General features: G+C 38.9%; 1 protein-coding gene across 1 annotated transcript in view; it reads left to right on the top strand.

Moving 5' to 3' along the window:
- Window positions 1-819: 819 nt before the first annotated feature.
- Window positions 820-13,723, top strand: part of ST8SIA4 (ST8 alpha-N-acetyl-neuraminide alpha-2,8-sialyltransferase 4) — an 88,112-nt gene continuing 75,208 nt past the window's right edge. Inside the window, exons 1-2 of the mRNA XM_024563316.4 lie at window positions 820-1,368; window positions 9,348-9,479. Of these exons, the coding sequence (XP_024419084.1) occupies window positions 1,256-1,368; window positions 9,348-9,479 (245 nt within the window). The 5' untranslated portion in view covers window positions 820-1,255. The remainder of the gene's footprint in view (window positions 1,369-9,347; window positions 9,480-13,723) is intronic.

Raw genomic sequence — 13,723 nt, 5'->3', positions numbered from 1 at the left:
CCTTCCTTCCTTTGTTCTTCCTTCCTTCCAACTTCTTTCCTGTTTTCCTTCTCTGGGGTGAGTGTATTTGTATTTAAAAAGGTCCTTGATGACTGCTTTTTCTCGGAATCCTGTTTCTTCTCAGTGAAGTTTAAGTGGGATTGGAGTTTCCTCGTCTTCTGCGCAAGGAGTTTCCAAATGACAATGAGAGTCACAGAAATATCCATGAAGTGCCTAATGACACCTTTGACATCACTTGTTTCCTACAGGATCCTTAGTAGGGATCATTATCTACCACCCACCGTGAGTGGGCGATAGGCTAATGGGTGCATGTGTGTTTTTATACTTTCCAGACCGAGCTGTGTACAGATTATAAAAGGTCCTCTTCTCCTTCGCCTCCCCCCCTGGAATTCGCTATACTTGGTAGGCATGTGGGTGCGTATGTGTGCTCCTGTGCCTATGTTCAGCAAAAGTGCTTGGAAGAAGCGACCTTTCTTGCAACGCGCTCCTAGCTCTATCTGTAGAATTTCTCCACCACCACCACACGTTTCTAATCTGTCTGCAGCTAAAGTGCTCTCTCCACGCTGATTCGGACAGGCTATCTCTGAGCTACCCTGTCTAGGGAGCTGACGCTTCGGGTGTTCTCAGAAAGCCGCCTGACTCCCTCCTATAGTAATGAGCTCTCCCCGGAGTGTAGGAGTGGTGGTTCCTGTGAGGTGGTGTGTGGGTGTGGGTGTGTGCGCGCGCGTGTGTGTGGGTGTGTGTGTACGACTACGAGCCTGTAGGTTTCCTCTTCCAGCACAGTGCAGGCAGAGCCGGCAACACGTTACTCTCCAAGCAGCCTCCAGCAACGCAAGGCAACAGCAGCCTCCGCCTCCTCAGTGCGTTGATTGGCTGCTTTTGCTCATCATTTCCCTGCTAGGAAAAGGGAAGGGCCAGTGTCGACCCCGAACCCAGCTGCAGAAGCGGCCGTCACCTTCAAAGCACACGGTGTCTCGTCTTTAAAGAAATCTGAGCCCTAGGGGAGGCAGCGCGGACCAACACAGCAGGGCTGGCGCGAACCGCGAGGGAGAGCACTGGGCAGCGCTCGAGCACCAGTGTGAGCGTGGCCGCAGAGGACCCTGGTGACCTGTTCCTGAGATCCCGGCTCCACGCTCTCCTCACATTTTACAGATTCCGCCCCCCACCTCCCGCGACTGAATCCCCGAAAGAGGAGCTTTTAAATCCAGAGAAGGTGCAGGAGCTGGGGCAACCACTACTTTCCTGGGCACCCAAGATGCGCTCCATTAGGAAGAGGTGGACGATCTGCACCATAAGTCTGCTCCTGATCTTTTATAAGACAAAAGAAATAGCAAGAACTGAGGAGCACCAGGAGACACAACTCATCGGGTAAATGCAAAGCTTCATTTCAGGATATGACAAAAAGTCAAGCCATAAATGAAATGTGAATATAGACAATAGAGTGAGGGTTGGGATAGCATGTATGTTCCTATGAGCTCGTGTGTGTTTAGTCTCGTGGATTAAATAACAAAGGCAGTTGTTGAGGTGTGTGTGTGCTTCTCTAGGCGTGCTCCCAGTAAGAGTTCAACTTGCTGCTGTTTGGTGGCAGTGACAGTTGTGTTGACGCCGGGCTCAGACTCCAAAGGGGAAGTCACTGCAGAAGTGTCAACAAAGAACGTGTGCCCTTGTCTTTTTAGTCTGTGGGCAGAACTCAAGGGAGATGTCTTTATTCACCATCTGGTTGCCCTCCGTTCTCTGCCTTAGCACTCTAGAGATGCTCGAGAAAGCTGGCTTTTGGTGAGGCTGAAGTTAAAGCCCAGACAGCAGGAAATGTGTCTCCACCCTGCCTTTACTCTTCTTTGGCGTGGGGTAGATTTGTGTATCTTAGTTTGAATTAGAAACTCCGGTACAACCAAGGATACTCTCTTATTTGCTCTTCCGTGGATAAAACGCATGGGCGTCAGGGGTACAATTTTAGAAACTGGGTACTTTAGCTTCTTCACAGTCTATGTTCCTGCCTTTTTTTTTTTTTTTTTTTTTTGTCTAGATGAGTTCAAAATTTCCCCCCCACCCCAGTAAGTTCTCTAAATATCACACTTCCTTCCTCCTTGCCCCTGGCCTTGGTGTCTTTGAAGTTTACGCAGTGGGGTGGCTGCAACTTTGTGTTGCTTACATGGCTTGGAAGCGTTTTATGAGGACGTGAACCTGGCTGTCAACTGTGTTCAAAGTCCTCTTTTGGAAATCCTCCCTCATCCGGAGGCGTCCGCTAACCGGAAACTCCAGGGGGGCAGAGATGCCTGCTTGATTTTTATTTTCCTTGGCATTTGTGAAAACGAAGTTATAATCCTTGCCTCTGTGTGCGTGCGTGTGTGTGTGCGTGACATAGGACTGCTAAAACGTGCACAAGCACACGAACTTCATGCACTCCATTTGTTAATATTCCTGTTCCTCCCTAAGTAATGTGCATTCAAGTGAACAAGTCACAGGCTTATCCTTACAGAAGGAATTGCTGTTTTATAGAAAACTGAGAGAGCAGTAAGTACAGTGGAAAGGAACTGGAACAGAATGAAAAAGCTAGTAAGGAATGGCCTGGATGGTCGGTATGCATCAACAAATCTATATATGGTCTATTGGGGCGGGGGGAGGGGGGGAAATGCCGAACTCTAGGAGGTCGTTTACACTGGGAGTGGGTGGGTTGCAAATGTGACCTAGCTCAACAATCAGAAAATAAGGGTTTGGGGCGGGGCCTGAGGGCATCCCCGTCAGACCTGCTACTCAGCCAGACAAAGGGGTCTTTGGGGAGGTGATGAACCGGCGTGTGGAGGGGAGGCGGAGGCTGGGGAGCGGGGGTCGAGGCTCTTTGTTCGCTTCCGGTTTGGTGGGCTCCGAAGACAGCCTGAGCCAAGACAAAGCAGCCGAGCCTCGCCAGGACTCCGAGGGTTCGGGCCCACAGCTCGCTAGCTGTACAGTGGGCGGGACGAGTGAAGCGAGAGAAGGCACTACAAGCCGCCGAAATGCCCCCTCCGGGCCTCCCAAAACAGGCCGGCAGGAAGGAAGCGGGCACACCGGTCGAGTCACTCCGGGGAAATAACAGACCCGGGACGCTCCACGTTTCAGGGGCGATATTGCTCCTGTGGCCCTTCGCGGGACACCACGGGCGGGTGGGCTGCCTAGAGCGCGGAGGAAGAGGGGGCGGGCAGGCACCAGCGCTGCGGGTTAGGCTTGCACGGCTCGGTTTCCCTCGCACCCTTTTCGCAAAAAGCTGCAGTTTGTTCCCTGCCCCTCCCCCGAGAAAGCCTGGGGCAAGCGCTGGAGTTAATCACCAGGAAGCGAGGTGTGCTCCAGGTCTGTGCCTTCTTCTCCAGAGCTGGAAATGAGAGTGGAAGAATAAGTAAGGGTGGGGATTGGGGAGATGCGTTTATTGCAGGACCAGGTCCCCTTAACAGAACATCACTTTTCCTGCTCCGCCGGCCACTGAGCTCCTCCTCCTTAATTAAAACCTGCAATTACAGGTGTGTGGGACAAGGCAGAGAGCAGGCTGCCGGCGTTGCGCTTCTGTTAGTGCAGCGCGGTGTCCTGGGTGGGCCGACATTGGGCTCTTCTTGCCTGAGATGGGGAGTTGGCGCTGCGGGGAGCAATGGGAGGACAGCCAGTCTTCACTCAGGTTAAAACGTTCAACGGGAAAGCTTGTGATATTAGTTCACGATTTCAATTCCCGAATAGTGCTTCTGGTGGAGGAGTTGACTCATCAAACGATCATCTCGTTGACTCTACCCAAGCCACGTGGAGGGTCTAGTTTTGAGATGAGTAAACTAGAATGGAGTTTTGGCCCCAGAGCCCGAGGCCAGTGTTCATAAGTGAGGTAAGAGAGGCAGTCTCTGACCTTTGGGGGGCACTGCATGCCTTCTGAGTGGGCAGTAGATTCAGTTAAGGGCCTTCCATATTCCTCATGTTTTAGAACATCCCCTTAGATTCCATTTAGTTTCCCTGCTACCATGTTTTAATAGGCAGTTTCTTTGTCTATTGGATTTCTGCCTCTCTTAACTGAAGGTCCCATCTAGAATCACTTATATATACACTGTATTAATCTTACACACAATGTCGAGCAGCCACTCCATGCAGAAGAGAACACCAACACAGCTTCCCTACCAACCGTCCACGTTCTCCTGTGTCCACGGGAATACTAGCAACGTGGTTTTTATAAGGGACTGTTTGAGAATAGATCTAGTAGTTACCAGACATTTAAAACTGATATTTCCTTCCATGCAAACCTATGAATTGCCTGGCATGATACCAGTTAATAAAGTTGAACTTAAAGGGCATTGGGGGTATGAAGTAGTTTCTATTCTTGACTGACATTTTTCTTAATGGGGAAAAATGGTGCTTGCCTCACAATTAGCCCATGATTTCACTGGCTCTTTGTGTGCTATTTGGGTATAATTGGAAATCTGTTAACTTAAGTGTCCTACAAGTAAAAATATGTGGGTATGCTTATTTCATGAGATAAAGTATTTGAGAGTATAACAGAAACTTTAATATCATACAAACATTTCTTTTGATTGCTATTCCTTAAAATTTACCAAGTACCATTTCCCTGGTTGACCACAAATGAGACATTAAATTGCATTGTTTTATCATCTAGATATCTTTTTCATTAGACTGTGTACCTTATGTTGTCTTACTAGTATTAGTTCTGAACTTAGGACAGAATTGACTGCGAAGATAAGCATTCATTCTTACAGTATTAGCACTGTCAGGGAAGTTACTTCCAGATTGCTCTACGATAGAATACACTCTCATAAATCAGAAAACTGGGAACCTGCGCTTTACTTTACAAGTTACATTTGTAACTGCAAAACCCATAAAGCAGTAAGGTAGTACATCTCTCATCGTTATTTTTAGTTGTTTGACACAGGTAATTAAAACAGGAACATGCTTACTGTTTGTGTTCAGGCTGAGTTGGATGCAAGTTCTTCTCTTTTCAATGACTTTAAAATATTTTATCATGGAGGAGATTTCACCTAGTCAAAAGGAGATACATTCATTCCAAAACAAGTCATAAAGAGTTTTTCAGAGTGGGTAAATGCAATGCTTTTGGGATCTAATTTCATAAAATGAAATTAATCATTTTTATATACTATAGAATTAATAGAACAAATTAAAGTGATGTCCGACAAATCATATTTCAAATAGAAAAGTATTTGTAAATATTACTAAGGTAACAATTGATTACTTTATGTCACTAGTATTGCATAGATGAATATGTAAGAGGGTTTCTCTCAGCTCCATATAAGCAGGAATACTTTGTAATATATATTGCTTTATGCTGCATGATTTCCTTGATGTGTCTTATAATTTTCCTATAAAAGTACATGTTGAATCTTCCTATATATAGCAAGAATGCAAGAAATGTTTTCAGTGTAGCTGATAAGTAATTATGTCTGATATGGAATCAGAAACTAGTGGAGGGGGTGGTAACATGCCTTGTATTCCTTCATGCCTTGTATTCACAGGAAGGAAAAGCCTTTTCTAAAGCAGTGTGCTACCAAGGTCACAAGTGAAAAATCTCTTGGGATCCATTTAACTTTATGCAAAGAAATTTGCTCCAGAGCCTCACGTTGCACTAAGCCCACACAGGAATTTCATTGACTCCAAGAAATTAACTAGTTGTAGCTGTTTTCATTCAAAGTCCTTTCCAGTGATAAAAAACTGAAATTTGACTTATCATCAGTTCAGTGAAAATAATTCAAACAGCATGGAAACATAGTAGCATTTCATTAATATAAAACTGATTTAAACTTAAATCACTTAAAACAAATCTGAGAGGTTCTGTAAAAGCTCTATACAGCTAGGTACATCATAACAATCATTCTGCCACGTAAAAATGTACCAGTATCTATACCAGTAAAACAATCTTCCATGGGAATTTAAACAATGTCAGCCTGTGTATATTTTTAACTTCTGTAAAAATTTACCAGTGATGAAAATAGTTGTCATAATCATAGTAATCTGTGGTTAGAAAAAATGATATTAACAGGTCAGTTATTAATGAGATGAAGACTAGAAAGACTCCTATCCCTAGAAATGGTGAGAGTTTGTATCATACTCTTAAAGGCACACCTCCAAGTGTAAAGATTAAATTCTGTGTATATCCACATTTTCATTCACATTAGTTATTATCATTAGAAATGTAATATAAAAATAGACTTCTGGGCCACTGAGTGGTAAATTGCTTCAAATGTTTTCTTGCATCCTATGTGACCTCTAAAAATGATTATTATTAGTTATGCATAAGCGTGCCAATGTATCATTTTCATCAGTAGGATTGTTTAAATATTAATTTTTACAGAGTTCTAAATTTTACAGGGAGTAGTTGCATCTGATGCCTTGAGTTGCTTCACACTGGAAGTACATGTTTAAAAAAGATTGCAGACCAAAATACCAAATTATAAGCCTCCAATTATAGAATTCATCTAACAGCTGTTACACAAGCAGTGTTTCCATTGATGAAGGAGAGGATTGCCTACGTAATAAGCACATTTAAACTTTCCGATTGAGCAAGTAGTCATGTTACTTTTTAATTATATTTTTGAAATTCTAAAAAAAGATAATATGTAAGGAAATAAATGAAGATGTTGAAAGGGCTATTCCATTAGCAGGTGACTTTTAGATTCTGTAAGTCTGGGTTTACACCTATAAAGTACCAAGAAAGTACTAGTTCAACTAGTTCAGCTATTAATGATATTCTAATGGCATAAATGTGGTCATAGGCATCTATCACCACCATCATCATTTCCAGTATCCCTGCTATATGGCATACTTGACTGACACTATTGATTGAGGGCAGTAGCATAGTTGATTCCTTTGATGTAACAGAAAATACCAGTAATAATGGCTGCTTGGTGAATTTTCTCCCCACTACAATCTCTGTCTCCCCAGCACCACCATCAGGAAAGTGTCTTTTGTTGGGGCGATGCAACATTAATTTTAGAAATTAACACGTCAATAGTGCTTTATAAATTACTTTCACATTCAGAGTCCCATATAATCCTCACAAAGTCATTGCAAATTAAATAATGTTATTGCAATTTTCAAGGTTAAATAAGGGCTTAGTGGCCTAGAAAGAAAAGATTGTCCAAGGTCATACAGTCTAGCAAGTGATAGAATCACCAACATGTCCAGATCACCTGACATTCCAAGGTCTTCTTACTGCAAAACAAAAGCTCTTTCCATTATGTATGTGTGCCCTCTGTGAAAATAAAATTACAATTTTGGGAGTCTCAAGTATACGGATGCAGAATTGGCCAAACATCCTGTCTCTGTTGTCTAAACACAGTGGATAGGGATGGGTTAAAGGGGAATAGAGCGTTGATGAGAATTTTTTTCTTTAAATGCCACAAAGGCCTTTTTTTCAGGATTCTTATTTTTTTTTTTTTTAATCTAGGCAACATTGGTTTATGGGGGTTAATACTGGTTTATAACATTACATAAGTTTCAGGTGTATTTTATTATAATTTAACATCTGGATACACTACAGCATGCTCACTACCAAAGATCTAGTTTCCATCTGTCACCATACAATTGGCCTCTTTTACTCACTTCACTCTACCCCCACCCCTTTTCCATCTGGTAACTGCCAATCTGTTGTGTGCTTCTATGAGTTTGCTTCCATTTTTTGTTAGTTTTGGTTTTCTTCTATACACATACAAGTGAAATCATAGGGCATTTGCCTTTCTCCATCTGACTTATTTCACTCAGCAACATATTTTCAGGATCCATCCATGTTGTCACAAATGATGCGATCTTATCCAGGTTTTATGGCTGAGTAGTATTTAATTTTGTGTGTGTTTGTATGTGTGTATCATATCTTCTTTACCCATTCATCTGTGGATAGACGCTTAGCACTTGGGATATTTTTATGTATTGTTTATTTTAAATAATTCTGCTATGAACATAGGCGTGCATAGGAGGTCTGTCCAGAAGAAGTCCAACCATTGTTGGCATAAGGAGAATGGTTTGCAGAACATCAATATAACCTGGCAGCCAAGGAGAGTGCCCTGGAGTGCACAGAAATGACGACTTCACTGTACTAGTCAGTAGGGGCAGTAGACCCTCATTGAGTGAGCCTATGTACTGTATGGCCATGGCATTCAGAATGACTGAGTAGAGCAACGAATCTGCACCATATTTTGCATTAAGTTGAACATTCATCTGCGGAAACTATTTGGATGAATCAGAAGGCCTCAGCTATGGGCACCTGTTGATTGGCACCTTCATCACAACAACACACCCACTTAGGCATCACATCTTGTGCAGAACTTTTTGGTAAAACATCAGATCACCCAGGTGACTCAGTCCCCCTCAAACCGACATTTGGCACTCTGCAAATTCTGGCTTTTCCCAAAACTAAAATCACCTTTAAAAGGGAAGAGATTTCAGACTGTCAATGAGAATCAGGAAAATATACAGGGCAGCTGATGGTGATTGGGAGAACTGTGTGAGGTCCCAAGGTGCCTACTTTGAAGGGGACTGAGGTGTCATTGTCCTATATACAATATTTCTTATATCTTACATCTTTATCAATAAATGTCCCTATTTTCCATATTACATGGCTGGATACTTTGTGGACATAACTTGTATATCTTTTCAAGATAGTGTTTTCATATTCTTTGGGTAAATAGCCAAAAGTAGAATAGTTAGATTATATGGTAGTTCTATTTTTAATTTGGGGGGAACCTTCATACTATTTTCCATAATGGCTATACCAATTCACAATCCAACCACCAGTGTACAAGGGGATCCCTTTTCACAACATCCTCTCCAACACTTGTTGTTTATTACCTTTTTGATAATAGATATTCTGACAGGTGTGAGGTGATAGCTCATTGAGGTTCTGATTTTCATTGCTCTAAAAATTAGTACTGTTCAACATCTTTTCATATGTCTGTTGGCCATCTATATGTCTTCTTTGGAAAGTATCTATTCAGATCCTCTGCCTATTTTTAAATTGGGTTATTTTTGCTTGTTAAGTTGTAAGAATTCTTTGTGTATTTGGATATTAACACTTTATCAGATGTATGATTTGCAAATACCTTTTCCCATTTGGTAAGTTGCCTTTTTGTATTGTTGATGGTTTCCTTTGCTGTCAAAGCCTTTTTTTTTTTATGAAGTTGGCTGTATTTTATCAGGACAATTATTTTGTCCTTTATTCACTCAACCTGTATAATATTTTTTATCATGGTCATATCTCTTGTAACATAGAAAAAGTTGTATCTACAATTTTTCACTGGTAATCTAAATCAAATTACGTATTATGCTACTTTGAATGCTTCTTACTTTCACAAAGCTGGCATTTTATTTTGTTTCAGAGATGGTGAACTGTGTTTGAGCCGATCCCTTGTCAATAGTTCTGATAAAATCATTCGAAAGGCTGGCTCTTCAATCTTCCAGCACTCTGTAGAAGGTTGGAAAATCAATTCCTCATTGGTCCTGGAGATAAGGTGAGTTTTTTTAATAAGGCAGAATACATGGGGCTTGGCAAACTTATATTGAATGCTTAATTTATAGTTTAAGTATGAATGCTTTAATATAAGAGTTAAAAAGCTCTACTAAATGTTAATCATTTAAGAATATGAAACCATAAAACTGAAATCATTATACAGTCAGAAATTTAAGGATGAATGTGTGAGTTTGAATATATTTTCTTTATACTGATGGAATAAGATATTTAAGCAAGTACTAATATTTAATATACTTTTATTCACTCAATTACTCTGGATAGCCACATATTTTGAGAATTACCTTGAACTTCTTTATTAAGTCTTCATACTGAGTTTTTTAACACTGGATAGAAATAGAACCCATCGACTCCTATTTTGCTGACAATTATATATAAATTTGACTTACTCTATCAATGGGCATTTCTATGTGAGCTCCTATAATCAAAGTCTCAGTATTTATATCCAAAACAGGTCAAAATCAGAAAATGCACTTTATAGAGTAATGGTTTATTCTTTGCAACATTTTAGCTGAAACAACCTCTTGAAATCAAACTCGGTGCCTACATATGTCCATTATACCTTATTTTCTTCAATTATAGTCATATTACTGAATGAAAGGTAGGGCTAGACCTTCCTAATTATGGGGGATGCAAGCAGATAATTTTTCTCTATAGTTAATTTTTGTGTTGGTTGGTAGATTTTAATAAGAGCATTTTATTAAATCAGAACTCTTTTTAAAAGTTCAAGAGAATGACCACGCTTTATGCAGTAAAATCATTAAATGTGTCTAGTATTGGCAAAATGCTAATTATTCAATTATTGGATATTAACACAGATTTTTTAAGTGTAGTTAGTGGTTAAGAGGATAAGCTGCTGATCTGTTTGGGTTTCTATCTACTCACTTCTTGGATTAGACCCATATATAATATAGATTATAAGTAAATTAAAGGATGAATTATACACTCATATTTAGAGTATGCATAGCCATTCATAGAATTAATGGCAGCAACAGCACTCATTATGTGTTGAAATATACTTGAAACAATATCTGGAAATTAAAGAGATGGGTCAGGCAAATGTAGGAATGGTTAGAATATTTTGTTCTAAACTTTTTACAGTGACTAGAAAGAGAAAATGGTATCAGATCACGGTTATATCAAGTGGTGTTATGTTTGGTGCTTTTAATTTAGGGAGAACATTGTATATGGGTAGGTGGAGTACAAGAACATGAATATAAGTAGAATCTGATGACAAAGTTTATAAATTGGTGTCTTCTTTGATAGAATGTGATCAGCAAGCAAGATTTATTTCAACTGAATAGGAAAAGAACCCAACATTAAAATTTAGGAGATTATTTATAAAAATAAAGATTTTCATTACTCTTGAAAAATGGAAAACTTTGACAACTCTGGATTCCCCTTCAGAACTCTTTGGCTGAAGCAAACACTGGGCATGGTCTCTCCAGGTTGACATTTTTGATCCTGGTCTCCCCTCTCTCATGACACCTATCTCGTATCTTCCACATTCTCTCATACCTTTGTACCCATATTTCACTTTAGAAACCCTACATAAGATGGACAATTATGAGAGAAAAAGCTACAGGATGTTAAACTAGATGGGCTCAAAAATACAGGTGTGGTTTAGTTTAGAACAGAGTAAGGATTCCTATTTCTTGGAGGTAAATTGTAAAGAGAGAAATATGAGTTATTATAGAAGGAAATATTTGCAGCATTATTCACAGTGGCCAAGACTTAGAAACCACTGAAGTGTCCCTTGGAAAGTGAGACAATAAGGAAGCTGTGGTACATATATACAGTGGAGCACTACTCAGAAATAAGGAAAGATGAAATACCGCCATTTGCAACATAGATGGATCTTGAGGATATCATGCTTAACAAAATAAGTCAGACAAAGAAAGTCAAGAACTATATGGGTTCAATCATATGTGGAATAGAAAACTGAAAGCAACAAATGAACAAATAAGACACGTAAACAAAATCTTATAGACACAGACAAAAGTAGGTGGTTCCCAGAGGGAAAGAGGGGCGAGAGAGTGCATAAAGGGTAGAGGGGGTCAAATATATTTTGACTGATGGAAGAGGTATGACTTTGGGTGGTACAGTCATACGACACACAATGCAGTATCATAGAACTATGCACTTAAACCTATATGATTTTATTAACCAATGTCACCCCAATGATATTAACAATAAATAAATAAATAAAAAGGAAATATTTAGTCTATAAGGATACCTCAAAGAGACCTTTAAAATTGAATGATTGGCAAAAGGGGGGCAATTAGATAAGGCTATGCAGGTCAGGTAATAGAAAGTAATGGACAAAATCAAAGTAAAATAAGAAATTACAACAGCTTAATTAATATATTAGACATGTTAAATAATATATCAGATAAAATAAAATCTAATAAGTAAATTAAATAAGTAATTGGCAATTGTTAAATTCATATATCTGGCCATGCCTTCCTAGTATCTATACAGAAGTGAATACTCTAGCTTTGGTGGCTTGGCTGGTTGGAACACCATCCTGTGAACCGAAAGGCTGCAGGTTCCATCCCCTGTCAGGGCCCATACCTAGGCTGTTGTTTGATCCCTGGTAGAGATGAGTACAGGAGGCAACTGAGCCCTATTTTTTTCATATCCATCTCTCTCTCTCTCTCCCTTTCTCTCTCTCTCTCTGAAAAATCAATAAACATAACCTTGGGTGAGAGGATTAAAAAAATAAATACTGTAGATATGCATGAGATTACAGAGGTATGTTTTGTTATTTGTAAGATATTCAAGCTAAAGGTATTAAAGATAAATTAATCCAAGCAGTTCATTATTGCAATTTTACAAATTAATGAGAGTTGTATTCATATCTTTGAGGATGATCTATTTTCAATTATAGCAGCTGATTAATATGTATGAAATATTAGTATTCTTTTCATATGGTTCTTCTTAACAGATAAAGAAATAAACAATAAAATAGTGAACAAATATTGAACAATGCCCACGAAGTTGTCATTTCCTTACAACAAAATAATAATAATTTATTTGTAAGACCGTTATTGCACAACATGCAAACAGTCCATTAAAATTATAATTGCTTATAGCAATAGTGACTAGTGATTATTAATCAGTTTGACACTTGTAATAAAAAATTTAGAACACAAAAATGTCTTATTGTTAGCTTATCTTTTCTTTAAAGTCATACTGGAAACTAATTATAAAGTATTTTGGATTATTTTTTCTTTGTTTTTTACTCTACATCTATAGCATTTATGAAGAACCATATTACTTTGTGTCAGTGAGTGGGTATGGACATATTTTACAGGTGTTTTCAAAATTCCTTGATGTCTCTCTCTCATCCTTCCTCTCTCAAAAAAAAAAAAAAAATCGACGTATCCTTGGGTGAGGATTAAGAAAAATGAATACTGTAGTTTTTTTGATTAAGACAGTACAATTAAGCATTTTTGATCTTACATGATTGAATTGTGCTTACAAACCTTTCTTATTTTAAAAATCTCATTAAACTTATAATGCTCTTGTGACATTCCCAATAAATTATTTATCTACTTACATTAAAATATAAAACAGTCACTGAAGATAAATTGTTTTTCCTTATATTTATAGACATGATTTTCTTTTTTATCACTAATTCTTTCAGCCCTATATGTACTCTGCTACTTTCACAAGCATATCAAGAATAGATTCATACATATTCATCAAAAAACTACCTCTGGGGAGTTGTCCGAGAGAGATGGTTTCATGTATTAGTTCATTGCACTTTAAGGGTTCATCATGATTTAGGGGAGTTTATTCATTTTACAGCTAACTTCATAATTAAAACAATTAGCTTGGTTAAAGGCTTGATTTTATTGTTACTAATTTATCCTTTATTTAGTATTGTAGGCTAAGAAATAACACATTTAAGATGTTGCGAGGAAATCTGTAAATATCGTATTGAGGTATCCTCTGGCCATGTCCAACATTTGTGACTTGATTTTGTTTCTTCCATCTTCAAGTTGTTTCTTAATTGCCTTTTTGTCTTTTTTTTTCATATGTCGAACAGAAATGTAAAGAATGACAATACTAAATGTTGATGTGTGGGCGTGTATGAGCTCACCTACTCATCAGGACAGATTAAGAATGTAATAATTAGGAAAAATATTTTCCACTCTTAGAATCACCATATATCAAAGTTTCTAAACATAAAAAACTAGGATGTCAACTAAACATAACTGC

Source organism: Desmodus rotundus, chromosome 1, assembly GCF_022682495.2.
Source record: "Desmodus rotundus isolate HL8 chromosome 1, HLdesRot8A.1, whole genome shotgun sequence".
Lineage (NCBI taxonomy): Eukaryota > Metazoa > Chordata > Mammalia > Chiroptera > Phyllostomidae > Desmodus > Desmodus rotundus.
The sequence above is the reverse complement of the archived record's forward strand: the minus strand, read 5'-3'. Positions and strand labels throughout refer to the sequence as shown.